Source organism: Mirounga leonina, unplaced genomic scaffold (assembly GCF_011800145.1).
Source record: "Mirounga leonina isolate KUSES-001 unplaced genomic scaffold, KU_Mleo_1.0 Mir_166, whole genome shotgun sequence".
Classification (NCBI taxonomy): Eukaryota; Metazoa; Chordata; class Mammalia; order Carnivora; family Phocidae; genus Mirounga; species Mirounga leonina.
In genome coordinates, this window is record NW_023270418.1 from 12,646,307 (window position 1) to 12,674,016 (window position 27,710).

Consider the following 27,710-nt stretch of genomic DNA (forward strand, 5'->3'; position numbering starts at 1 on the left):
CTTTCTAAAGAAAATTGGTATTTCAGGGTGATTTCTAGCAGCTTTGAAATGTCCAACAGGTCATTTTCTGTTCCAAAAGTTGGAATGTTTTGCTAAGTCAGATGAAGCTTGTTATTTAACATGCTGATTTGTGTTATAGTCAACACATTCTCTAGATGCTTTGTTCACAATACTGCTGGAAAATACCCAAGACTTTAGTGTTTTCAAATAAATGTTTTGTAGGCACCTCAGAGAGCAGGTTTATTTTATGAAGCTTTATAATATGTAGCAGTTCATTTATGTGAAAATGTTTCTTATGTGAAATATTTTGGTGTAAGTAATTTCCTGGACAGAATACTGGTAAAATAATCTGTTAATGATACAGGTATTTAAAATACTGATATTTAAACGGCCAGTGAAGAGAGTTAAATTTCTGGGGTACTTATCTTTTGTAAGAAGACATATTGTTTTGTCTTTTATAAATAGGCACTTTAAACAAGGTAATTGAGAAGTGAAACAGTGTGACTAGAAACTACGTTTTGTTGTCTGAATATCGCTAGTTATGTGGTTCTATTTTCTAATTCCTATTGTAGAGCCTTTTATAGACTAGTACTAGGATTCTCTGTCTTTTCAAGAATGAAAAGGCCTTTTTGTCAAATTTATTGGACCACATAGTGAAATTCTACTTTTAGTCTCCATTAAAGAAATTACATAATGACCAAAAGCTCCAAAACTACTATGAATTAAGTAATACTTTTAAATGAAAAGATTTCTTCTCACTGCTTATGAATACTTTTTTATTAATGTTGGCAGATGATCCCAGGGACTCATTGTGTGTCTGACGATTCTAGATTTTAGGTGATCTGGGTCATGCCTAAAATAACTCAACAGTTCATTCCCAAATGAATAACTCTTGAAGAGCTGCCTTATGCAAAAAAAGACCCCAAAAAACCAAACACATTGTTTTGTACCTGTCGTTCATATTCTTTTTCTTCTGTTTGTCAGTTGACAGAAATTCAGACATATGGAAAAGTTACAGTAGTATAAAGAATTCTTATGTGTCTTTCACCTGGATTCTTCAGATGTTAATATTTTATTCCATTTGTGTTTACCTTTTCTCTCTATATTTTTTTCCTGAACTTTTTTTTGAGTTGCTGACATAATGTCCCTTTACCCCTAATATATTTATATTTTTACCCCTAATATTTTTCCTAAAAGCAAAGACTAATCAGTTTTTATGTCTCTTTAGTTACCTGCAATCTGAAAAGTTTCTCAGTCTTTGTGTTGTTTTCTGACATTGACATTTTGAAAAATACCGCCAGTTATTTTGTAGAATGGCCCTCAGTTTGGATTTGTTTTCTTGTACTTAGAAATATCATAGTAAAATGTATTCCTCTTAGTACATTCATATCAGGAGGCATATGATGTTGATATGTCCCATTACTAGTGATTTTAACCTTGATCACTTAAGGTAGCACCTGCTGATTTCTTTCTGTTGTGTCTTATGAGGATGTATTTTGAAACTGTGTAATTGTTTTAATTTAATTTAATTAGAGAGAGAGAGAGAGAATGAGCAGAGGGGAGGGGCCGAGGGGAGAGAGAGAGAGAGAAGCAGACTCCCTACTGAGCAGGAAGCCCGATGCAGGAATTGATCCCAGGACCTGGAGATCATGACCTGAGTGGAAGGCAGACACTTAACTGACTGAGCCACCCAGGCGCCCCGAAACTGTGTAATTGTTGAAAGCTGTGAAGGGTCTTGCAAGCTAACAAATTAGCCATGGGAGCTGGCAGAAGATAGGAGACTGTTAAGTCACACATAAAGGACTTTTTAACTCATAGCAATAGCAGTAGTCATTGTGTTAGTATTTGCTCTGGTTCCCCAACTGAATTCCCCACAGGGGTGATGTGAACAGGGCCAGCCAGGTAACTTCTGCACAAAAGCAGTTGCATTGCTAGAGAGAAACCCTAGGTTTAGGAAACTTGAATCTTTCATAAGGGGCAGGTGGACCTGACATTGGACCAAGAGGGAGTCATTATCTTTATTACACTGGGCATTAAACAGCCTGCCCTTTGCCGTGGAGGAAGACACTGTACTATCTCTACCTTCCAGGGATGTTCAGGGATATACAAATATCCTTTGAAAAGATACTTTGGAACAAAGGCAGTCAGTGCCCTTCCTTGCAAGACAAGGAGAAACATGAGAGACCTATGGTGAATTGTTTCCCAACAATAATACTCTGTTAATTTTAAAGCTTTCTCCCACTAGTTTTTGCATCTTTAGATAATTCTTGTTTGAATCAATGATTATGATTGTTGCCCAGTGTTGAATTTTATGAGTTGCTTTTCCCTCTTTGGTGACTTATTCCCCATGTCCTTCACTCCTGCCCCCTGGGTTGGTAACTTCCCAAGTAAACTACCTGCATACAGGCCTTTCTAAAAGAATCTGTACATAGGGGAACTCGGGCTGTGTACAAGATACCTCAGACTCATCATGTCTAAAATCCAATTTTTCCTCTCAGTTTTCCTGTCTTTTTTTTTTTTTTTTAATGTTTTCTATTAGCATTTGGCTATCAGTTTTTCAAGCCAGAAATGTGCTTGTGTCATTTCCTTTCTTCCCGCCTCGCTGAGCTCTGTGGTTCTTCCTCCCAGCTACCTATTGGTAATCGATACTGTTTCATTCCTTTGGTACTGCCTTTGCTGAGGCTCTGATCAGCTGTTACCTGGACTATTACAGTAGTCTTTCAGCTGTTGTTTCCATTATTGTTTCTGTCCGGTTTATCCTTTAGAACTTTACCTGAGTAATCTTTCTATAATACTATAATTATGTTGATTTTCTGTTTAAAACCCTTCAGAGGCCCCCATCATCCTATAGCTCCTTAGCATGGAAGACAAGGTTCTTCATGATCTGTGCTTTCTTTGTACAGTTGTTTGTCTTCTCAAGGATTATCTTTTTCTCCAGTGGCCCACTCTCCTGGCAAGTTATATTCTAGTGTGGAGGTTAGCAAGCTTTCTTTGAGGGCTAGATGGCAAATAGTTTAGTTTTGCAAGCCACATATGGTCTCTGTTGTATATATATATTTTTTTAAACAACCTTTGAGAAATGTAAAACCCATTTAAACTGAAAGGCATAAAAATACAAACCTCTGTTTAGGCTGACCAGGGTATTTTTTGTGTTGTGAGACATTTATAGGTACAGGGTTTTTTTTTTTCCTTTTAATGTTCTTTGGATGGAAAGGTAGAAATACCTATTAATTGGTGAAGATTTCCTCCCCTTTTATGTTTATCCTCTTGAAGGAAATTCTAGCACTTTAGTTGGAGAATAATTAGAGCATGTGGGTGTGAAACTGTTTAATGAGGGACAAATATAGCACTGTAGACTTCTCATGGTAAGTTCATGGGTGGTCATTATATGATAAAAATTTGGGAAATCGCTAACTAGAGACTTTAACAAAATAAAGCAGTGATGATCTTTCTTTTTAGATGGGGTAGGGTGAAGTGAGTAGCTGTTCTAAAATGAAGCACATGGTTACCTGTTCAGTCCATACAAGATATAAAGGAGTTTGTAAAGTACTTTGTTAACCTTTGTAGTTTGTACGTGTTAAAGAAAAAAAGCAGGAGTGATTAAATTTCAGGTAAATTAACTTGATTATTTAAAAGAAACAGTACCCCAAATTTGAATTTACAAATGAAAATAATTTATGAAGGGGTGCCTGGGTGGTTCAGTCTGTTAATGCCTTTGGCTCAGGTCTTGATCCCAGAGTCCTGGGATTGAGTCCTGCATGGGGCTCCCTGCTCAGCGGGGAGCCTGCTTCTCCCTCTGCCTGCTCTGCTTGCAGCTCTCCCTGCTTGTGCTCTCTCTTTCTCTAACAAATAAATACATAAATTTTTTTTTTTTAAAGATTTTATGTATTTATTTGACAGAGAGAGAGCGAGAGCAGGAACACAAGCAGGGGGAGTGGGAGAGGGAGAAGCAGGCTTCCCGCCGAACAGGGAGCCCGATGTGGGACTCGATCCCAGGACTCTGGGATCATGACCTGAGCCGAAGGCAGATGCTTAATGACTGAGCCACCCAGGCGCCCCATAAAATCTTATTTATTTTTAAAAAAAGGAAATAATTTATAGAAGAGTTTTCCATTGGATTAAATTAGCAGGTTTATCATTTCTTCCACAAAATATGATTCATTTCTTTGATGTTGTCTTGAAAAACACTGATAGGTTCACACTGGTAGGTTTTACTGTCACAAATTAAAGTTTGGGTACTAATGAAGGAAGCTAAATTTTCTTTTGCTTCAAGTGATTGAATCTTTAAACTTCAAACTTATAACTCTGAGAATAGGCCAACTGTCTGTCAGATATAAGTATGGTAAAAGTAGAATTAAAATAATATTAAAACATTTTTTGATAATATTCACAGTGGATATAGCTATAAGACATTTAAAAAGTGAGCTCAAGGGGCACCTGGGTAGCTCAGTTGGTTAATTGTCAGCCTTTGGGGCGCCTGGGTGGCTCAGTTGGTTAAGCGACTGCCTTTGGCTCTCAGGTCATGATCCTGGAGTCCCGGGATCGAGTACCACATCGGGCTCCCTGCTTAGCGGGGGGTCTGCTTCTCCCTCTGACCCTCTTCCCTCTTGTGCTCTCTGTCTCTCATTCTCTCTCTCAAATAAATAAATAAAATCTTTAAAAAAAAAAAAAGTGTCAGCCTTTGGCTCAGGTCATGATCCCAGGGTCCTGGAATCGAGCCCCGCATCAGGCTCCCTGCTCAGCAGAGAGCCTGCTTCTCCCTCTCCCTCTGCTGCTCCCCCTTCTTGTGCTCTCTTCTCTTTGTCAAGTAAATAAATAAAAGCTTAAAAAAAAAAGTTCAGGGGCGCCTGGGTGGCTCAGTCGTTAAGCGTCTGCCTTCGGCTCAGGTCATGATCCCAGGGTCCTGGGATCGAGTCCCACATCGGGCTCCCTGCTCTGCGGGAAGCCTGCTCCTCCCTCTCCCACTCCCCCTGCTTGTGTTCCTGCTCTCGCTGTGTCTCTCTCTGTCAAAAAAATAAATAAAATCTTTAAAAAAAAAAAAAAAAGTTCAATATAATTTTCATAAATTAACTCATTTATCATTTGAAAAATAAGTTGAAAATTAGGTTAATTAGCAGAAATTTAAACTTCAACTCAAATAGTACAGCTTTTGGCTAATGGTTTCCATTTGTGGTATCATAAGTATTTCAGGGGCTGTTACATGATTTTTTTTTGAGTACATACAACAAATTAATATTAATAAAAATATTATGTTTATGACATAGTCCAAAATAAAGTCAAAATACCATTGCTGGAGTGCCTGGGTGGCTCAGTTGTTTGAGCGTCCAACTCGATTTCGGCTCAGGTCATGATCTCGGGGTCCTGGGATTGAGCCCCATGTTGGGCTCCATGCTCAATGGGGAGTCTGCTTGAAGATTCTGTCTCCCTCTGCTCCTCCTGATGCTCGTTCTCTCTTTCTCAAATAAATATATAAATCTTTAAAAAAATACCATTGCAGTAACAAATTGTTCAATTCATGGCTTTAATCAGTCACTGTGTCATTAAAATAGTGTAATATTTGTTTTTAATGTTCTTCTCTGTATTTAATACCTTATCTTTTACTTATAAAGCTCCTGAGAAAAATGTCCCTTTATCCACCCCATGAAATGTTGACAAATTTTCAGTTGAAACACATTTCCAAGGTAAACCTTTTTCCTAGGTATATTCATGAAAGCAACATCTTCATGGATAAACCAAGCTGGAATGATCTATTATTTACATGAAACTAGATTGTAGACAATATTGTTACCTTGAAGACTTCATTCTGTCTCCTTTGAACTCTGTCAGACTTTGTGAAGATAAGACAGACATTTGTACAAAACTTAAGAGTTCTGATAAAACTGATGTTTGCAATATCTTACTAAAAAGATAAACTTGAAGGGCGCCTGGCTGGCTTAGTTGGTGGAGCGTGCGACTCTTGATCTTCGGGTTGTGAGTTCGAGCCCCATGTTGGGTGTAGAGATTACTTAAAAAAAAAAAAAGTCTTGTAAAAAAAGTTTGAAATGATGTGAGGCCGTAGCATAGCTTGAGGCTTTTATTCACTTAGCTCTGTTCCAGACTTTGTGAGGAATGCAAAAGCAGTTTAAGAACAGCGTAATTTCGGGGTGCCTGGGTGACTCCGGTGGTTAAGAGACAGACTCTTCTCTTTGGCTCATGACTGGCTCAGGTCATGATCTTAGGGTCCTGAGATTGAGCCCTGTGTCGGCCTTGCAGTGGGGCTGGAGCCTAAGATTCTCTTTCCCTCTCCCTGCGTCCCTCCCCTGAGGTCATGTGCGTGCACGTGCACTCTCTAAAATAAATAAATAAATGCATAAATAAAATCTAAAAAAGAACGGTGTAATTTTTCTTTGGTCCACTAGCTGGGTGAATTAGGTTGACCCTATTATTTTCAAAAAGGCATTTTGCAATGTTGAAAGTCAGAGTGATGTACAAAGCTCCTTTCTTGAAATGACTAAATTATTGATTTGCCCTCAAAAATGCTTTGGTGAAGACCACCTTCCCTAAAGTGCTTTTACTTTTCTGAAAAAGATTTGCTTTTGAATACTACCTCCCCTATAGTGTTTCACTTCTTAGAAGTTCATCATACCTGAAGTGTGTCAGGAAAAAGATTGAGAGAATTCATATTTAGAATTTTGGATTCGTTTGCCGCTAAGCATCTTTAAAAATACCTTTTGTGTTACATAAGAGAAGTGTTAGTTTTGAGTCTATTGTACTAGAAGGAGAGAAACTAGAATTTAGCAAAGGATATTGGGAATCTGTGTGGTGGGAGATAGATAATCAGAAAGAGATGGTAGATCGTAGGAATAGATGGATAATATTTTGAGGACAGAATGTGAAGTACTGTGTTGACGAGGGCAGGTCAGATCTTGAGGTTTAATTGAGATGAGGGAGAAAAACAAGGCTAGAGAGATGTTTGGATCCAGGTAAAGACAAGAATGATGGGAATTTGGTGTAGTAGGGGACTGCTTGTGTGGGGTAGGTGGGGATATTTTCTTTGTTTTTTAGTATGGTCGTCAATGATTTTTACATAGTGCTTTTAAATCTTTTTGTATCTGGTGCTGATCATAGCATGCTGAAAGGCTATTATAATCTGTAATGTATGTTTAGTAATTTGACTAAAGACACATTCTATTAGTGAACTTAGTACTACACTAACAGGGTAGAACATATCATTATTCTTTTCACATTGGATAATTCTCTAGCTCTGTTAGTTTTGAGGATATCAGGTTAAAGGTACATTGGTACATTGTACCTGATAAAGCAATCTTAACTGTATTTTTCATTTCCTATTCCATCTGTCTCCCTTAACAGAGTTTGGTAATAAGTTCACTTTTGAAAATGAACTGCTCTTGTGTCTACCTTATTTTAATATGTATCCTGGATATATATATTAGTGTTCAGAAGAGAACTCTGAATGCAGGGTTTTCATGTAAACAGAATCAAAGGTTTACTTTCATCTAGTATAGCTGTTTGCTTATTTCCAGTTGAATGAAAATATTCCCTAAGGTAACTTGCATAGAGGTGCCTTTTTTAATTGGTTGTTGTAGTGCTGTTGGGTTTTTTTTTTTTTTGATTGTAGAATATTGGCTACAAATTTAATGCTTTGGTTTCTTAACCCTGTTTATTATGAGAATCTTTTAGTGCCCTGAGCTTCTCTTTATATTAAAAAAAAAAAATTCTTCTTAAAATTCTGTCTTTCATTTTACTTGTTCTTTTCATTTATTCTTGTTGATCTTTAGAAATGCTAATCATTTTCATATTTATGAAAAACTTGATACTTTTAGTAATGTAATAATTTCTGTACTTTCCATTGATAGTCTGAAAAAGCTTGGGATTATTCAGTACTCATTTGGGAATGCCCAGCTAATAATGTGGGTTTCTATAGAATTTAAAGTGTAATGTTTAATATTTGTCAAGAACTCAAATGAAGGGCGCCTGGGTGGCTCAGTTGGTTAAGCGACTGCCTTCAGCTCAGGTCATGATCCTGGAGTCCCGGGATCGAGTCCCGCATCGGGCTCCCTGCTCAGCGGGGAGTCTGCTTCTCCCTCTGACCCTCCTCCCTCTCATGCTCTCTGTCTCTCATTCTCTCTCTCTCAAATAAATAAATAAATAAATAAATATATTAAAAAAAAAAAAGAACTCAAATGAAAAAATAGAAAGCTTACTTGTTATAGCTACTGATGATGTCAAGCTCTGGATGTTAGTACAGCCAGTATTGATGAATTAGATTTAAAAATCACAGTGAGATACCACTTCACACCCATTAGGATGGCTATTATATAAAAGAAGAAAAAAATAACAAGTGCTGGCGAGGATGTATAGAAATTATAACCTTGTGCACTACTGGTTGAAATGTAAAACGATACAGTTGCTATGGAAAAGAGTATAGTGATTCCTCAGATTAAAAATAGAATTTCCATATAATCCAGTAATTCCACTTGTGGGTATATACACAAAAGAATTAAAAGTAGGGTCTTGAAGAGAGATTTGTACATCCGTGTTCATAGCGGTATTATTCACAGTAGTTACAAGGTGAAAGCAACCCAAGTATCTTTTTTTTAAAGACAATTTTATTTATTTATTTTTTGAGAGAGAGCATGCGTATGTGAGTTGGGAGTGGTAGTGGGAGAGGGAGAGAGAGAGAATATTAAGCAGGCTCCACAGTCAGCACAGAACCTGATGTGGGGCTTGATCTCACAACCCTGAGATCATGACTGAGCTGAAATCAAGAGTCGGATGCTTAACCAACTGAGCCACCTGGGCGCCCTTAAAGATTTTAAGTAATGTGTACACCCAATGTGGAGTTCAAACTCACAACCCCAAGATCAAGAGTTGCATGCTCCACTAAGTCAGCCAGGTGCCCCCAAGTATCTTTTGGTGGCTGAGTGAATATACAAAATATGGCATATCTGTACAGTGAAATATTATTTAATCTCAAAAAGGAAGGAAATTCTGGCACATACTGCAACATGGATGAACCTTGAGTACGTTATGCTAAGTGAAGTAAGTCATAAAAGAGCAAATACTGTATAGTTTCATAATATGGGGTACCTAGAAATGCTTAAATTCTTACAGAGCATAGAATGGTGATTGCCAGGGCCTGGGGGTGGGGTCAGTGGACAGTTGTTTAATGGGCAGAGTTTCAGTTTTGGAAGGGGAAAAAAGTTCTGGAGATGGATAGTGGTGATGGTTGCACAACAGTGTGAATGTACTTATGTCACTGAACTGTACGCAAAATGGTAACTTTTTGTGTTATGCATATTTTATAATCATTTTTTAAAAAGAAATTTAAAAATTGAGGTTTGAACAACTAGAAGGAGAAAGGTGAATAAGGAGAATGCAAGGCATCATTGCCTTTACTCATCTGTTTGTGATGTCACAGTACTTTTTTTTTTTTTTAAAGAAGAATCCAGTTACATGTGGGCTTTGTATAAATTTGGCAGAATTCACAATTTTCATATTGGCTAATACATTGTATATGAGATAGTGAAGTATTTCTAGTTTTGCTTCCTCCCTCCTTTTTCAGGAAGCCTGTAAAGGAGAAAAGAAAACTTTATGGCTAGTGGTAGTCAGACCCATGCTTGTGGGTGTCAGTATTGGTTACATTGCTGTTTTGGTAATTGTAAAAGGATGTGAAGAATTTGGATAGAATTCAGATGGGTCTTAAAGTCTTTTAGAGGGTTAGAAAATAAAAAGCCTATTAATCAAAGTTAAAGTACCTGAGATTATTAAGCTTGAGGAATGGAAGCTTAATGGTTGCTCTAATAGGAGTCTTCACAATCCTCTGAGTGATATATTATAGGCAGCCCCAGTTTACAAAGGGGTAGTATTTCAAAACTTCATTTCTTAGTCAGTTGATAAGAACAAATGACAAAGTCATGAATAATATAGCTACAGAGGTATAATATAGTTTGAATTGCAATGAAAAAGAATAAGAAATAATAGTATTGTTCTGAGTCAGTATTTTGGACTCCATGGACTTAAGCAGCTCCTGTACTCTGCTTACTATATGAGATCCATAAACTCCAAGTAGAAGATAACTCTACCAGGTCATGAGTTTATCTGATGGAGGGTTGGTAGAAGGAAAGACTTAATACCTGGATATGGCAGGGAGTCACAGTGGCTAAGTTAATTAGTAATTTAGAGTTCTTTCCTTGTAGTCTTTTATAACCGTTAGCTCCAGCACCTCCCCCATCTCCTTCTTATATACTATGTATGTTATGTGACATTCCTTTCTGTGTTTATTTTCTAAAGTCCCCTTTGAGATTGGCCCCACATAGCACAGTGGTTGGTGAGGGGGTAATTGTCTAAGCTTCCTTTAGGTGACCTTGGCTTAATTGTTTGCCTTCTAGCTTGGCATGTTGGGAAAGAAAAGGTAAGAACAGCAGGATTCAGAAATTATAGTAGATTCTTAAATATCTCTAGCTCGGTTATCTGGATCTCAGCTGTCATCCACGTAACACCTTGATTTAAAATGGCATGGATTGGGACGCCTAGGTGTCTCAGTTGGTTAAGCATCTGCCTTCAGCTCAGGTCATGATCTCAGGGTCCTGGGATTGAGTCCCGCATCGGGCTCCTTGCTCAGCAGGGAGCCTGCTTCTCCCTCTGCCTGCCGCTCTCTCTGTTTGTGCTCTCTCTCTCTGACAAATAAAATCTTTAAAAAAATAATAAAATGGCATGGATTGGCTAAGGAGTGCTTTGTGTTCTGTTCCCTAGGACTTCATCCCGATTTTTTTCAGACTCGAGGGCCCTGAATTGGTAGAACTTGAATTTGCTAGGGTTTTTGTACAGACTAGATCATTTTTTTCCTCAGATGTTAGTACGAATCAAAATGGCCTTGAGAGCTTGTACACATAAAGATGCCTGGATCACACCACAGACTTACTGAATCAGAATCTTTCTGGGTGGAATTTTAAATATATATTTACTTATTTAACTTTTTATTAAGGAAAGATGTAAATAAACATATTCAAAAGTAGAACCCCTTTTTACTGTCAGGGTCCTATAATGAACGATTTATGACTAATCTCATTTTATTCATATCCCCATCCGTTTACTCTTCTTTATTATTTTGAAGCGAATCCCAGGTGTATTGTTTCATTTCTAAATATGAAATTTATATATATATATATTTTAAATATTTTTATTTATTTATTTATTTGACAGAGAGAGACAGCGAGAGAGGGAACACAAGCAGGGGGAGTGGGAGAGGGAGAAGCAGGCTTCCTGCCGAGCAGGGAGCCCGATGCGGGGCTCGATCCCAGGACTCCGGGATCATGACCTGAGCCGAAGGCAGACGCTTAACAGACTGAGCCACCCAGGCGCCCCGAAATTTATATATTTTAATAGGTTTCTCAGATGATTCAAAAATGTATCTTGAACAGTACCTGTACATAGTAAAAATTAAAGTGGTGAAAAGGATATACAGTGAAAAGTAAATCTTTGTCATTGCCCCCAGTATTCTTGTTACTCTCCTCTGAGACAAAGAAACCAACAGTTTCTTTATGTGTGTACAGATATTCAGTGTATGTGCAATTATATACATATGTAATTCTTTTTTATTACACATGGTAATATCTATTGTAAAGTACACATTTTTCTGAATCTTGCTTTTTCACATAATAATATGGGAATCAGTCCATAACAGGGTAGATTGTTTTCATGCTTTTTTTTTTTTTAAGATTTATTTATTTATTTTAGAGAGCGAAAGGTGGGGTGGGGAGAGAGTGCGTTAGTGCCCACAGGCACACAAGTCAGGGGAGGGGCGGTGGGAGGAGAGAATCTCAAGGCAACTCCCCACTGAGCACAGAGCGCCATGCAGGCTTGATCTCATGACCCTGAGATCATGGCCTGAGCCAAAACCAAGAGTGGGTTGCTCAACCTACTGAGCCACCCGGGTGTCACTGTTTTCATTCTTTTTAAAGATTGTAGTTGGTCTGTGTATCAAGGTGTGTTTACCCAGTGCCTTTCGAATGGGTGTTTACGCTATTTCCAGTACTGTGTTTCTTTACACAGTACTGCATAAATATTCTTTTACTATCTGAGTTGCCTGGATTGTATGTCAGTTTTGTTAGACATTGCCAAATTGCTTTTTTACCGTCTGTGTATGGTATGTATGGTTTCCCGGGCTCACTGGTTCCATTTTATTTATTTATTTACTTTTAAAATTTATTTGTTTGTCAGAGAGAGAGGGAGAGAGAGAGAAAGCATAGCAGGGGAAGCAGCAGGCAGAGGGAGAAGCAGTTTCCCTGTTCAGCAAGGAGCCCGATGTGGAACTTGATCCCAGGACCCTGGGATCATGACCTGAGCTGGAGGCAGACGCTTAACCGACTGAGCCACCCAGGCGTCCCTCGCCGGTTCCATTTTATTTTATTTTTTATTTTTTATTTTTATTTTTTAAAGATTTTATTTATTTATTTGACAGAGAGGGACATAGCGAGCGAGGGAACACAAGCACGGGGAGTGGGAGAGGGAGAAGCAGGCTTCCCGCGGAGCAGGGAGCCAGATGCTGGGCTCGATCCCAGGACCCTGGGTTCATGACCTGAGCCGAAGGCAGACACGTAACGACTGAGCCACCCAGGCGCCCCTCACCGGTTCCATTTTAAAAATGCTTTTCATGTCTCTCCTATTTATGTTCAAGCTTTTCTTTAAATCCACAAGTATGTTTATAATCGCAGTTTTCAATATTTTTATCTGTGAGTTTCATCATCTGTCTCTCTCAGTCTATTTCTGTGGGTGTGGGTCGCAGAAGTGGTTTGAAATGAGAATCAGGATAATGCTAAATTATTGAAGATAAGGTTGGGGATCCTCACAAACAGTGTTAAGTGAATTAGCAGATGGGTTCAGTATGGTTAGAAGGAGTTTTCAGTGTGGCTTTGCTTCATTAAAAGGAGATAAGTTGGTGGAGATAAATTGAAACCTCTGCTGATGCTGGTTGAAATGGTTTAGAACTCCAGGATTTTAATTTATGATTTTCTCTTACACATTGAACATCAAATCTTAATTTGTCTAATAAGGTTTTATTGCTCATTTCTTACCAGAGCCAGGTCAGCTTAGGAATGTGGTAGGTGGTTAACAAGAAATGTTTAGGGTGTGCTTGGTTCGTTTAGTTGGTAGAGCTTGTGACTTTTGATCTGGGGGTTATGAGTTCGAGCCCTGTGTTGGGTGTAGAGATTACTTAAAAATAAGAGCTTAAAAAAAAGAAAGAAAGAAAGAAAAATGTTTAGGAAGTTGAAGGAGGCATAAATTTATGCCTTTTATCTGAAGGGCAGTGTATTTTCCTGTTCTTTTACTATACCCCAGCTATGTGACCTTGGCCAGTTACCTAGTTCCTTTGAGTTTTTAGTTTTCTTAACAGCAAATTGGGAAGATATTAATATGACTAAATAAAATAATCCAGGGGTGCCTGGGTGACTTAGTTGGTTAAGCATCTGCCTTCAGCTCAGGTCATGATCTTCAGGTCCTGGGATCAAGCCCCTTGTTGGGCTCCCTGCTCAGTGGGGAGTCTGCTTCTCCCTCTGCCCCTCTTTCTGCTAGTGCTCTCTCTCTCTCTTTCTCTCAAATAAATAAAATCTTAAAAAAAAATATTACAAATTAGGCATTTATTAAAATGCTTTGTGTAGTAAGTCCTTCAGTAGGTGGTGACTCATTGTTTTAAATATTATATATATTACATATTATGATGGCAACCTGTTGTTTTTGAATTGGAGAATTGATGTTTGATTTGTTAAAACAGTAGGAGATTGCCCAGTTAATACAATACAGATTTTTAAATTGCAAAGAATGGAAATCCTTTCAAATCAGTCTGAACTGCTCACATTTCTTGAATACTGACTCTATATCGTGGGAACTTTGTTTTGGATCTAGTGTGGAAGACTGATGGATACACTGACAATTACAGTGTAATGTAATGTCATGTCATGAATGCTAATTAGAAGAACCTAGAAGTTTTTATGAGAGCACTGAACGCCCAACTCTTGCCTAGAGGGTGAGTGGCGAGTGTGTGTCCCAGGAAAATCTTCAGCAAGAAGGTATTCACATGTTGATCTGAATGTAAAGAAGTCTGCTTAAGTGTACAAGGGTGGATGTGGAAAAAGACATTAAGAGCATATCATGCAAAGGGACCTACATCTGGCTTCTATACTTATTTTTATAGTTGATTATTTTTCCTGAGGCTGATCTTGAGCTGTAGATTCAACGAATGTGACTGTAGTTATGTAATGGATATTTTCTTGCATTGTCATTGGTTCATAAATGATAATTTGGTGATGGAATGCTTTACGTTTGCCAAATATGTATAGTTTAGGGATCTGTACTTTTCCTTTTGGGGGAAAAATGGTTGTTACAGTTCCTAGGGCATATCCTGGTGATTGCAGCTGCTTGGTAAATATTTTTTGATTAAATGAATGCACTCAACTCTTTATTCCCAGCCTTTTATGCAATACTCAAAATAGATGAAGCACTAATTAGCTAAAATGGAGATACTGAAATATCTGAATATTTCCCCTTCTTGAAGGGGAAAAAAATCTTAATGGAGTTTAATTATTTTTACAAATTATGGACTTGACCCTTGAAAGTTTTCTTCATGAGATTTAAAATTAAAAACAAATTTTTGTAGTTTAATATGTCCTTTTTCTTTCCTTTTCCCCCCTCAGGTATGGCCTCACAAGTCTTGGTCTACCCACCGTATGTTTATCAAACTCAGTCAAGTGCCTTTTGTAGTGTGAAGAAACTCAAAGTAGAGCCAAGCAGTTGTGTATTCCAGGAAAGAAACTATCCACGGACCTATGTGAATGGTAAAAACGTTGGAAATTCTCATCCTCCCACGAAGGGTAGTGTTTTTCAGACAAAGATACCATTTAACAGACCTCGAGGACACAGCGTTTCGTTGCAGACAAGTGCTGTTGTTTTAAAAAACACTGCGGGTGCTACAAAGGTCATAGCAGCTCACACGCAGCAAGCTCAAGTGGAGGCACCTCCGATTGGGGCGTGGCGACACAGGTTGAATTTCCTAGAAGGCCCCCAGCGATGTGGATTGAAGCGCAAGAGTGAGGAGTTGGATAATCATAGCGCAATGCAGATTGTTGATGAATTGTCCATACTTCCTGCAATGTTGCAAACCAACATGGGAAATCCAGTGACGGTTGTGACAGCTACCACAGGAACAAAACAGAATTGTACCACTGGAGAAGGTGACTATCAGTTAGTACAGCATGAAGTCTTATGTTCCTTGAAAAATACTTACGAAGTCCTTGATTTTCTTGGTCGAGGCACTTTTGGCCAGGTAGTCAAATGCTGGAAAAGAGGGACAAATGAAATTGTAGCAATCAAAATTTTGAAGAATCACCCTTCTTATGCACGTCAAGGTCAAATAGAAGTGAGCATATTAGCAAGGCTCAGTACTGAAAATGCTGATGAATATAACTTTGTACGAGCTTATGAATGCTTTCAGCACCGTAACCATACTTGTTTAGTCTTTGAGATGCTGGAACAAAACTTGTATGACTTTCTGAAACAAAATAAGTTCAGTCCCCTGCCACTAAAAGTAATTCGACCCATTCTTCAACAAGTGGCCACTGCACTGAAAAAATTGAAAAGTCTTGGTTTAATTCATGCTGACCTCAAACCAGAGAATATTATGTTGGTGGATCCTGTTCGGCAGCCATACAGGGTTAAGGTGATAGACTTTGGGTCGGCCAGTCATGTATCAAAGACTGTTTGTTCAACATACCTACAGTCTCGGTACTACAGGTAGGTGACAGCTACTTTTTGGCTATTTAGTAAATGTTGAATTTTGGCTAAATGAAATAATTTTGTGTGTGCGCATGGTGAAAAAGCTTGGATAAATAAAGAAATCAAGATCAGTTTAGGTTTGAGGTGTTAAAAAGATTTTTTAAATTTAGGCATAAAATCTGCCCAAACAGAATAGGAATCTCTTTGCAGTTCCAAGCCAAAGACATTTGACTGGTTATTTTTATTGTTAATAGAAGACCTGAAAGAAAGATTAATGACGATCAAACAGAAGTCTTCAAATGTTGGGAAAGGCTTATAGTAATTTTTGTATATATCTTTGGGCATTTCAGCACTTAAAAAAGAATTAGTTTATTAAGGACAATTAGATGTAACCAAAGAACTAGTTTATTAAGGACAATTAGTTGTAACCGGCTACTTAGAAAAGTTATATATGAGAATTCAAAAAGTTATCCTGATTAGCAATTTTAAGATTCAGAAGATTCAAACACACTTCCTTGGCTGCCATAAATGTTCAGGAGACTTTTCCATAACAAGTTTGAATATTCTTTCCATCTATATGTTATGGGTAGTGCTATTTTGGTGTTGGTGTTACGGGTTTAAAGAAGAAAATAATTTCCATGTAAATATTGATAAAGTGCTGTAGTGTCATGATTACTATAATGCTAGGTAGTCTTAAGGGCTAATGATTACCAAGATTCAAAAATATCTTCTTGAGTAGGTAAAATGGTTTTGGATTCATGTTTTTATCATTTTGAGAAATTGTTTTCATTTCAGCGAGAATGAATTTGTGGTCTTGGTGAACTCTAGAGCCCCAGCACAGTCGGCAAATACAGGAGCTGCCAGTATTGGCCATTAAGAAGTTAGTTAATAGACAGATACATGCAGTTTATTGCTGGGAATTGTTAGAATGTGAGGGTTATAAATTTAGACCCAGCAAGGGATAGTTATTTTCTGTCTCCTCACTCCCCACCCCCCCCGAAGATGTATTTACTTATTTTTAGAGAAGAGAGAGAAAGAGTGCGGGCGTCAGAGCAAGCACTAGTGAGCATGAGCGGGGGCCGGGTCGGAGGGTGGGTAGAGGAGAGAGACAAGCCAATCTGTGCCCAAGCTGGAGTCAGAAGTGGGGTGGGGCTCAATCCCAGGACCCTGAGATTGTAACCTGAGCCAAAATCCAGAGTCAGATGTTCAACTGACTGAGCCACCCAGGCGCCCCTATTTTCTGATTGTATCTACCTTTGTACTAACCTCTCATCCTGATTAGTTTCTTGCAAATACGTGCCTTAGTATCCAGGACAAGATCTAGGAGAAATTAATAAGCCACTACAAAAACCAACTCCAAATATAGGCCTTGCCATCGGTAGGTCGTTAGGAGTCCCATATTTATGTCAGTTAGTGATAATTTATTAAAATATGTATTAGAAATTAGGAACATAGCCTAATTTATTCTTTAGTATATTCCTGATTGTAAGATTTTTAGTACTAGAGTGCTAGATACTGTTCCTTTTAAATGGTTTAAAAGATATTGTAGGGGCACCTGGGTGGCGCAGTTGGTTAAGCGTCTGCCTTCGGCTCAGCTCATGATCTCCCAGGTCCTGGGATTGAGCCCCGCATCGGGCTTCCTGCTCAGCAGGGAGTCTGCTTCTCTCTCTCTCTCTCCCTCTGACCCTTTCCATCACTCATTCTGTCTCAAAAAAAAAAAAAAAAAAGATAATTGTGTTAGAGTAGTAATTCTATTTAATATATCCTATAATTACATTTATTTGATCTGTACTCCTGACAGATTTTTTTTTCATGTAATGAAATACAGAATTAGCTTTTAGTTCATTTTTTTTCCAGAAAAATTATTTAAAAATCTTATTTAACAGCATGAGAAGAATAGTGTTTTTTTCCTTCCCTTTGTGCTCTATGGATTCTGTCTTAAGAGCTTTTAGTTGTCAGCTAGCATATTATATAAACCCCCAGGCTCCAGCTGCTTGGGCTCTATATTTAGTTCACTTGTTAGTAAATGACTTCATTTTATTTGGGTCCTGCATTATACTGTGTATCAGATTTAGCTCCGTGTGATACCTAGACTCCTTTTCTTTATTTGAAATCTTTTGTATGAGCGTAAAAACAAAAACACTTTATTTTTTTATACTTGAGAACATTTATTAAACATTTATTAAATGTTTTAAGAGAGTAAAGGAAATCCTTTAAAAAGCAATCTGAAATGCTAAATATTTTATGATGTTGATTTCTAGTATTAGGCCTTTGCACAAATATTAGCGTCTGTTGGGAATGAAAAAAAATCTATGAATAATTGCTACGTATAATTAGTAAGTTTCTAATTTGTTTTTCTGTATGAATTTCAAGTAGATAATTTATCTGAATCTCACAAGGTATGCAATTGCTAACACAGATTTTGTATTTAGAAGAAAAAAATGAGATTCTTATTTGTAAACAAGGGCTCATGCTAGTAGCATTTTGGTTGATGTTGCTTGGGTAAAAACATTTAAAAAAGGACTTTATGTTAATTAGATTCAAGAGTTAAGAGTAAGTATTAAGGTAGACTGGTGAAAATGTCTTATAGTCCTTAATTATGTAGTTTTAATATCTAGCGTAGTTTTGCATGAAAATAGCAGGTAACCATTAATCTTTTTCAATATTTGTTCACCAATTTTGGCTGAGTTTTTAACTAAGGTTACTTGAAATTTGATTAGACAGTAAGCAAAAGTATCTTACACTTGATTTTTAACTCTTTGTTAAAAATATGTTGTATTTAAAAATTGAAAGCAGGAAGTGGAAGCTTACCAAATTAAATATTTTTGAGCTAATCACAGTATGAACACACATATCCCAAGTTCCAGGGTAAATGATTTGTGTTTAAACACAGGTTTATGTGTTACTCTATTTCTTTGAACCGTGCAACACAGAAATGTAGTAGGGATATCTTAAAATAGACAGGGGACAGTGGCCAGAAATCGTTGACTACTATAGATGGTGAGGCTGTCTAACCTCTTGCAGTGATATAAGCCAGAAGTACATGCTAAGGGCATTGATTTGCTCAAGGTCAGCATGTTCTAAATTCAGCTGCGTGAGGATGGTTTCTGTCAAGAACACGCAGGGCTCTTGAATGCATAAAAGGGTTTAGCTGCAGAAGGTGCTGTGTTTATGAGGTGTGGTGACAACATTCAGTTCATGAATATTTTCCTTTTCTTTTAAATGTAGAATTCTAGCCTGTGGTTTGAGTCATTTCAGTACACAGAGACAGGAAAGTGGGCTGTAAAGTAACCTGAAAAGCAGTTGTATTTATTGCAAGTTTACTGAGTAATTTAGCATTAATTGTTGTTGAGGTAAAAAATGCTTATTTTGCCTGTAATAGTTGACAGAATGGTGTGTAATGATAATTAATTTAGGCTTATCAGTTTTTGTTTAGGGTATTCCCATCCCTTTATGCCGAAGTATCAAAGACAAAGTTCCTAAAATTAAGATACGTAGAATGACCCATACAATGATAAACCAGTACTTTAAATAGGGTACTCTATAATAATAGAAGACTGTGTATGTATACTACGTTTTTTTCCAAGTTCTTTTATGTATGTTTCCTAGTTTGTTTCTCATGTCTCCCCCCGAGTTAGGTAACAACTGGTAGAATTCCTATTGAATAAGTAGAAAACAGGCTTATAAAAGTCAAACAGGTCCAAATTCACACTGCAAATTTAACTCAATTTTTGTTGAGTTCTTTTTGTGTGCTGGCACTGTGCTAGGGATACAGAGAAAACATGATTTCATCATTTAATGGAGGAGAAAAATTGTTTGTCTTAAGAAGTCCTAGGGTACAGGTGTGTACAGGGTGCTATGGGAACACAGAGGAGAGCACTTAGCCTCATTTGAGGGTTCAAAGAAGGCTTCTGGTGAGAAATAACCCTTGAATGAGCCTTGAGAGTAGAGAAGGAGTTAGGATTGACTAGTATTAAAGTTCTCTCTCTAAATCACCCTTACCCAAAAAAATTCAGTATTGGCTGAAATTGCTGACAATTTCTTCTCTGTATTACGGAATAGTTATTTTTTGGGGGAATCCTTATTAGGCAAAAGAGTGTCAGCTGGGTTTTGTTTTAACAGAATTTTTTTTTGTTTTTAAAGATTTTATTTATTTATTTTAGAGAGAGTGTGTGCAAATGTGGGGAGGGACAGAGGGAGAGAATCTTAAGCAGACCCCCTGCTGAGTACAGAGCCTGCCATGGGGCTCAATCCCACCCCACCACTCCCGAGATCATGATCTGAGCTGAAATCAAGAGTCGGATGCTTAACTGACTGAACCACTTAGGTGCCCCTCGTTCTAACAGAAATTTTCATAGAAGGGATGCCTGGGTGGCTCAGTGTTTTAAGTGTCTGCCCTTGACTCAGGTCATGATCTCAGGGTCCTGGGATCGAGTCCCACATCGGACTTCTTGCTCCGTGGAGCCTCCTTCTCCCTCTGCCTGCTGCTCCCCTTGCTTGTGCTCTCTCCCCACCCCCCCCACCCCCAGACAAATAAGGAAATAAAATCTTAAAAAAAAAAAAAGAAAAGAGAAGTTTTAATAGAAGCTTCCAGAGTCTGCAATGAAGTGATTTTCAGTGCCATACATTGTGGCCACAGATACAGATTATTTTACAATTCAGTGGTTTTTAGTATATTCACAGTTGTGCATCATCATCACAATTTTAGAATATTTTCCTGACCCCCAGCAGAAACCCCTTTACTGTATCCTCTAGCCATCTTTCCCCACTCTCCCATTCTCCAAGCCTTAGGCAAACAAAAATCTACTTTGTATCTCTATAGATTTGTACATTCTGAGCATTTCATATAAATGTGTTCATACAATGTGTGGTCCTTTTTGACTTTTTCTTTCATGTACCATAATGTTTTCAAGGTTCATGCTGTAGCATGTTATTAGTAATTCATTTCTTTCTGTTGCTACCTAGTATTCCATTGTATAGCTACATCACATTTTGTGTATCCATTCATCATTTAATGGAGATCTTTTAAAATTTTATCAATGGAAAGATACATGAATAGAAAGCTATAAAATAATCCACAATTAAGTCTTTCATTCAGGATATTTAGTGCATATAAAGTGTAAAGTATTTTGCTGAGTGCTGGTTTATTCATTGAGGAGCAGAAATGCAGACCTTACCATTATGGTGTTTTCAATCTAATGGGTAGATAACCAAAAAGGTAAAGTAGTACTCTGATGAAAATGAACAGGGAGAGAGAACAACGGTATACCTACTTTTTTTGTTTCTGTTTTTTAACTTTTTGCTTTGAAATAATTTTAGACATACAGAAAATTTGCAAGGATACTACAGAGAATTCCTGTATGCCTTTCACCAGGATTCTCCAAATGTTTCAAATTTAAACATTTTACCACCGTAGTTTTATCACTCATTCTTTCTCTGTGTACACACAGACACACACGATATTTTTTCTTGCAGTGTTTGACAGTAAGTTTCAGACTTGAGGCCCCCTTACCTCTAAATACTTCTGTGTATATTTCCTAAACATAAGGACATTCTCTTGCATAACCCCAGTACAATGATTAAAATCATCAGTTAACATTAATTCAATATTATTCATTTGATGAACTGTTTGAACTACTCAAAATACTATTTGATTTGAGGAAATTAAAATCAATTCAGTACCAGTGCTTATTTATAGACTTTATTCAGATTTTACCAATTTCCTCACTGATGACCTTTTTCCTCCCCAGAATTCAATTGAATATCACACATTGTATCATTTACCATGTATGTCCCTTTAGTGTCCTCTTATCTGGAGTAGTTCCTTGGTTCTTTCTTTGCCTTTCATAACCTGACATTTTTTTAAGTAGGCTCCACACCCAGCTGTGGAACCCAATGTGGGGCCCTGAGATCAAGACCTGAGATGAGATCAAGAGTCGGATACTTAAACCGACTGAGCCACCCAGGTGCCCCAACCCTGACACTTTTTTTAAATTTTATTTAATTGACAGAGAGAGAGACAGCGTTAGAGGGAACACAAGCAGGGGGAGTGGGAGAGGGAGAAGCAGGCTTCCCGCGGAGCAGGGAGCCCAATGCGGGGCTCGATCCCAGGACCCTGGGATCATGACCTGAGCTGAAGGCAGTTGCTTAACCAACTGAGCCACCCAGGCGCCCCCCAACCCTGACACTTGTAAAGAGTACTGAATAGTTATTTTGTAGAATGCTCCTCAATTTTAGTTTGCCTGATGTTTTCAGGTTATGCATTTTTAGAATAACTGCACAGAAGTGATGTTGTGTTCTCACATATTGGGAGGAACATGATGTCATTTTTTCCCATTACTGGTTAACTTTGATCACTTTGTTGAGGTGGTGACTGCCAGATTTTTCCACTGTAAGGTTTTTTTTCTTTGTAATTAATAAGTATCTTGTGAAAAGGAACTTTGAGAGTATACTGCTTTCTCATCTTATTTTCACAAACCAGTTTTAGCCTCTCTTGGTGAATATGGCCTTAAACAATTACAACTATGGGGTTGTGAAATGATGATTTTCTAATTCTATCATTCCTGTATAAGGAATTCTTTCATAAGGAAGAATTTTCCTTTACTTAGTCTTTTGTTTCTGTATGGACTCATGGATTCATATTCATTTGGTTATAATGTTACTCATTATTATTTGTTTTATTGAATAATTGTCCTAAACTGTCCAGCGGGAGCCACTTTAAGCTTGTTTCTGTCCCTTTGCCATGGCCCCATCCTCCCTTGAGTGCTTACTTTCTGGTACCACAAGATGTTCCAGACTGACTTTGTACCTTCCTTCCCCATCTCTGATACTGGCTATTTCTCTAAGGAGCTCTGGTTCCTTTTATTGGAGAATGGTGTTTAGAGAACAAGCTGGATGCTAGTGGCAGATGTGCTCATTGGTACTAAGGTGTTACTGCTTTTAGACCCTTTGAGTGGCAAAGCTAGAAAATGCATGTGTGTGTGTGTGTTTATGTAATTCTGTATCTATCTGTTTATATATTAAAACCATGAATTCATACTCCTCTGTCCAATTCTGACACCTCAGAGTTCATTCTGTCCTTCCTTTATTTATAATCCCTTTTATGATACCAGGAAACTTGGCTCTCTTTATCCACCATATGTTACTTATTAGCTCAATTCTAGAATACATTTAATGTAGTTTTGAAATTGCTACCCATATCATTGCTAATTTACTAACTAGAGTACAACATTTATTTACAGTTCTTTTAACAGTTCTTTTATTCTTTAGCCATAGACTTGGAGCATGTAGTCAAAACACTGTGTTTTAAGTTACTTAGGTTCTTCTCCAAACCTCCACCTTCAAGTGTGATTATGTTATTTATTTGAAATATATTTAAGTTCATTTCTTCGTGTTTCATTTTGGGCCCATCCGTGTCTTTGTTTGTTTGATTATGTGAAACATTAATGTGGGTCTATAAATTAGAAGCATGCTAAAACCATCAGAAATGTCACACTCTCTCCTCCTCACCATCCTTCCTACCTCATTCCTCCCTAACCCCTTTTAGTAACCATTATCATTAGTTTTTCTTTTATTCTTCGTGGTGTGTGTGTGTGTGTGTGTGTGTGTATCTGTGTGTTTGGTGAGGGGTATATAAACAGATAAATGTTTATTTTCTCAGTTTCCCTTCTTACAGGAAAGGTAACATACTGTAGATATCTGTTTGCACTTGGCTGTTGTCCCTTAACAGTGTTTCCTGGAAATCACTTCACGTCAGTTCATAGAGATCTTTTTCATTCTGTTTTATTGCTGAATAGTACTTCATTATGTGGATTACTGTAGTTTATTCAGCCACTTTACTAATTATTGACATAGTGTTTCCCAATTACAGTTACGAAGAATAGTTTTTGTGCATATCTATTTTTGTATTCAAGTTGTATCTTCAAGGTAAATTTTCAGAAGTGGGATTATTTAGTCAAAAGGTAAATGCATATATAGTTTTGTTAAATATTGCCAAATTTCTCTGTCAGAACTGTATCAGTTTGCATTCCCACCAGCAAAATACGATAGTGCCTATTTCTCTAGAGCCTTGCCAGCAGAATATGTTATTCTTTAACAGTTTGCCAATCAAAATTGATTGGCAAAATTGTTTATATAGTTTTATTTTACATGTCTCATTATGAGTGAACTTAAACATCTCATATTTAAGGGTCATTTTAAAATTGTTTGTATGAGTGGTGCCTGGGTGGCTCAGTCAGTTAAGCATCTGACTTTTTTTTTTTTTTTTAAGATTTTATTTATTTATTGGACAGAGAGAGACACAGCGAGAGAGGGAACACAAGCAGGGGGAGTGGGAGAGGGAGAAGCAGGCTTCCTGCCGAGCAGGGAGCCTGATGCGGGGCTCGATCCCAGGACCCTGTGATCATGACTTGAGCCGAAGGCAGACGCTTAACGACTGAGCCACCCAGGCGCCCCAGCATCTGACTCTTGTTTTCAGCTCAGGTCATGATCTCAGGGTCACGAGATTGAGCCCTGTGTTGGACTCCCTGCTCGGTGGGGAGTCTGCTTCTCTCCTTCTTTCTCTCCCTCTGCCCCTGCCCCTGCTTGAGTGTATGCTCTCTAAAATAAATAAATAAACGAATCTTTAAAAAAAAAATAAAATTGTGTGTATAAATGTGAATTGCCTGTTCATGTCTTTTGCCCATTTTTCTATTAAGAGTTTGGTCTTTTGTCCATCAGTTTTAGAGATCTCATATATATATGGGTGTTAGCCCTTCATTTGTCATATATGTTGAATTTTTTTTTTTCATTTTGACTTTTTGTGGTTTATTTGCCTTGTAAAAAGTTTTTTGTGTGTGGTCTTTTTTTTTTTTTTTTGAGAGTGTGAGTTTGTGGCGGTGGGTGAAGGGGCAGAAGGAGAGGGAGAGAGAAAGAATCTTAAGCAGGCTCCACGCTCAGCATAGAGCCATGCTGGGTTCGATCTCATGACCTTGAGATCGTGATCTGAGTCGAAATTGGATGCTTAGCTGAGTGAACCACCCAGGCACTCCCTGAGTGTGGTCAGTTTTATCAGTCTTCTCTTTCATTGCCTCTGGATTTTAAATCATACTTAGAAAGCCTTTCCCTTGCTGAGTTCAAAGAGGCATTCACCCTGTTTCCTTCTAGTACTTACTGAATTACATTTTAAATATTTAGATCTCTATTTTAAGTTTATTATAATTTGTGTGAGGTGTGGATCTAATTTTTTTTTCTTTTTTTCAAGTAGCTAATCAATTGTAGGGACTTTAGATTGGGTGGATAGGGAAAAATCTTTAAGGACACGATAAATTAAACTGGGGCCTGAAGGAAGACCACCAACCAGAATGGATGGAATGAGAACTGTGGGCAAAGAAAGAGCCTGTGTGGAGGTTCTGAGGTTGGAAAGAGTTTGATAAAGAATCTGAAAGCCTGCCAGTGAGACTTAGGCATAGTGGAATGGATAATGTAGGGTTGTGATTTGAGGTTGGAGGGTAGCTGCTATGGTTTATGTTTTAGTCATTCTGGCTGCTATTTGGAGAGGGAAGAGGACCAGAATGAGAGTAGGAGTAGGAAAACCATTAGGAAAGAGGCATTAAGGTAATCCACAGAGAGGACATGGTGGCCGTGGAAAGAAATGGATTGATTGGTATTAGTGTGGCAGTGGATTGTGCTTTTTCTACTAGGATACTCCCCCTCCTAGGGGAAGATGCTTTGTTATGGTTGATATTTGTTGACTTAAATTGTATATGAATTTAGACATGCACCTGACTTCTATGGATATCTATATCTAAATATATATTTAACACCATGTGTTAAAACTCCATATTAAGACCAAACAAAAACAAACAAGAAAAACAAAGGAACCTGGAAAACTCTCCATTACTGGTATTTTAGACATGACTGACTACCTGAATCAGAGGAAGTGAAATGTAGCCTTTGACATTTCTTTAAGCTAAATCACATTTTGTTTTTACAGTTGAAGTATTTCAGGCTGATTTGTTTTATAATTCCCCCAAATCATGGTTAGCATTTATCTTCTAAAAATGACTACTTTATGTTATCATTTATTAAGATAAACATTTAAGGTGCCTGGGTGGCTCAGTCGGTTAAGCATCTGCCTTCAGCTCAGGTCATGATCCATGGATCATGCATTGGGCTCCTTGCTCAGCGGGGAGCCTGCTGCTCTCTTTGCCTTGTGCTCTCCTACCCCCCCAACAAATGAATAAATAAAATCTTTTAAAAAATTTAAATAAAAATAGGCTCACAGATTATATTGTTTTGCAGTTTGCTTTTGTTTAATTCTATACCTGTGGCCTTTTCTTTTTCCCAATGTAAGTTTCTGTAGATTATTCTGTGGAACTGTTAAATAGAATCTTCATGTGTGAACTCATTTAGATGCTAATTGAACAGATTAACTGTAAAGAGACAGTTAAAAGGCAATAGAGAAAATTTGAATGTTAGATGGTATTAGGGAATTACTGATTTTTTTTATGTGATAAGAGCACTGTGGGTTTTTTTTTTTTTTGAGGGGGAGGGTGGAGCATTGTGTGGGGGTTTTTTTTTTTGAGAGTGTGGGGAAGGGGTAGAGGGGGAGAGAGAATCTTAAGCAAGCTCCACGCTCAGTGCAGAGCCCAACGTGGGGCTTGATCCCAGGACCCTGAGATCATGACCTGAGCCGAAATCAAAAGTTGGATGCTCAGGGGCGCCTGGGTGGCTCAGTCGTTAAGCGTCTGCCTTCGGCTCAGGTCATGATCCCAGGGTCCTGGGATCGAGTCCCACATCGGGCTCCCTGCTCGGCAGGAAGCCTGTTTCTCGCTCTCCCACTCCCCCTGCTTGTGTTCCTGCTCTCGCTCTCTCTCTCTCTGTCAAATAAATAAATAAAATCTTAAAAAAAAAAAAAAAGTTGGATGCTCAACCAACTGAGCCACCCGGGTGCCCTGTTTTTGACTCAGTTTTAGGCAATCTGTTATTTCTAATAGGTGAAAAATGGAAATCTTGATTATTAATGGGAATCAAGAAAAACATCCTTTTACACTTTGTTTTGAAATTATTTCATCAAATTACAATTTTAGATATATTAATGTTTGTTAATATTTAGAAAGGAATCTTAAGTATCTTTCTAAAAATTGCTATATAGGGGCGCCTGGGTGGCTCAGTCATTAAGCGTCTGCCTTTGGCTCAGGTCATGATCCCAGAGTCCTGGGATCAAGCCCCGCGTCAAGCTCTCTGCTCAGCGGGAAGCCTGCTTCTCCCTCTCCCACTCCCCCTGCTTGGGTTCCTTCTCTCGCTGTGTCTCTCTCTGTCAAATAAATAAAATCTTAAAAAAATAAAAAAATAAAAAAAATTGCTATATAATATTAGAGCATTTTTATACTTATAACCCCTTTCTTTACATATTTCTTCTGAAAACTTTTGTCCGTTCTGCTCCCTGTATTAGAAAAACAAATTGGAATAATTTGTAAACTGTACTGTCATCTTGAGCTATCAATTTGCTGGCCAAAATTACTTTTAATACAGAATTTTTTTTCCATTTTTTTATTGTGAAAAAGCATAACGTAGTATCTATCATCTTAAACATTTTTAAGGATGCAGTTCATTAGTATTAAGGATGTACACATTGTTGTAAAACAAATCTCTAGAAGTTTTACATCTTGTACATTTGAAAATCTGTACCCATTAAACAGCTCCCTTTTTTCCCCTTTCCCCATCCCCCAGTCACCACCATTCTGCTTTTTGTTTCTATAAATTTGACTGCTTTAAATATCTCATAGAAGGAGACTCATATAGTACTTCGCTTTTGGTGACTAGTGTGTTTCACTTAGTATAATGTCCTCAAGGTTCATCCATGTTGTAGCATGTGTCAGGATTTCCTTCCTTTCTAAGGCTGAAAAATTCCATTGTATATTCCATATTTTATCCATTCTTTTTTTTTTTTTTTTAAT

The 27,710-nt window shown here is 37.8% G+C and overlaps 1 protein-coding gene across 3 annotated transcripts in view; it reads left to right on the forward strand.

Moving 5' to 3' along the window:
- Positions 1–27,710, forward strand: part of HIPK3 (homeodomain interacting protein kinase 3) — a 91,419-nt gene that overhangs the window by 14,892 nt on the left and 48,817 nt on the right. For all 3 annotated transcript variants that reach the window (XM_035012535.1, XM_035012538.1, XM_035012536.1), the window contains exon 2: positions 14,694–15,789. In XM_035012535.1, the coding sequence (XP_034868426.1) occupies positions 14,696–15,789 (1,094 nt within the window). In that variant the 5' untranslated portion in view covers positions 14,694–14,695. The remainder of the gene's footprint in view (positions 1–14,693; positions 15,790–27,710) is intronic.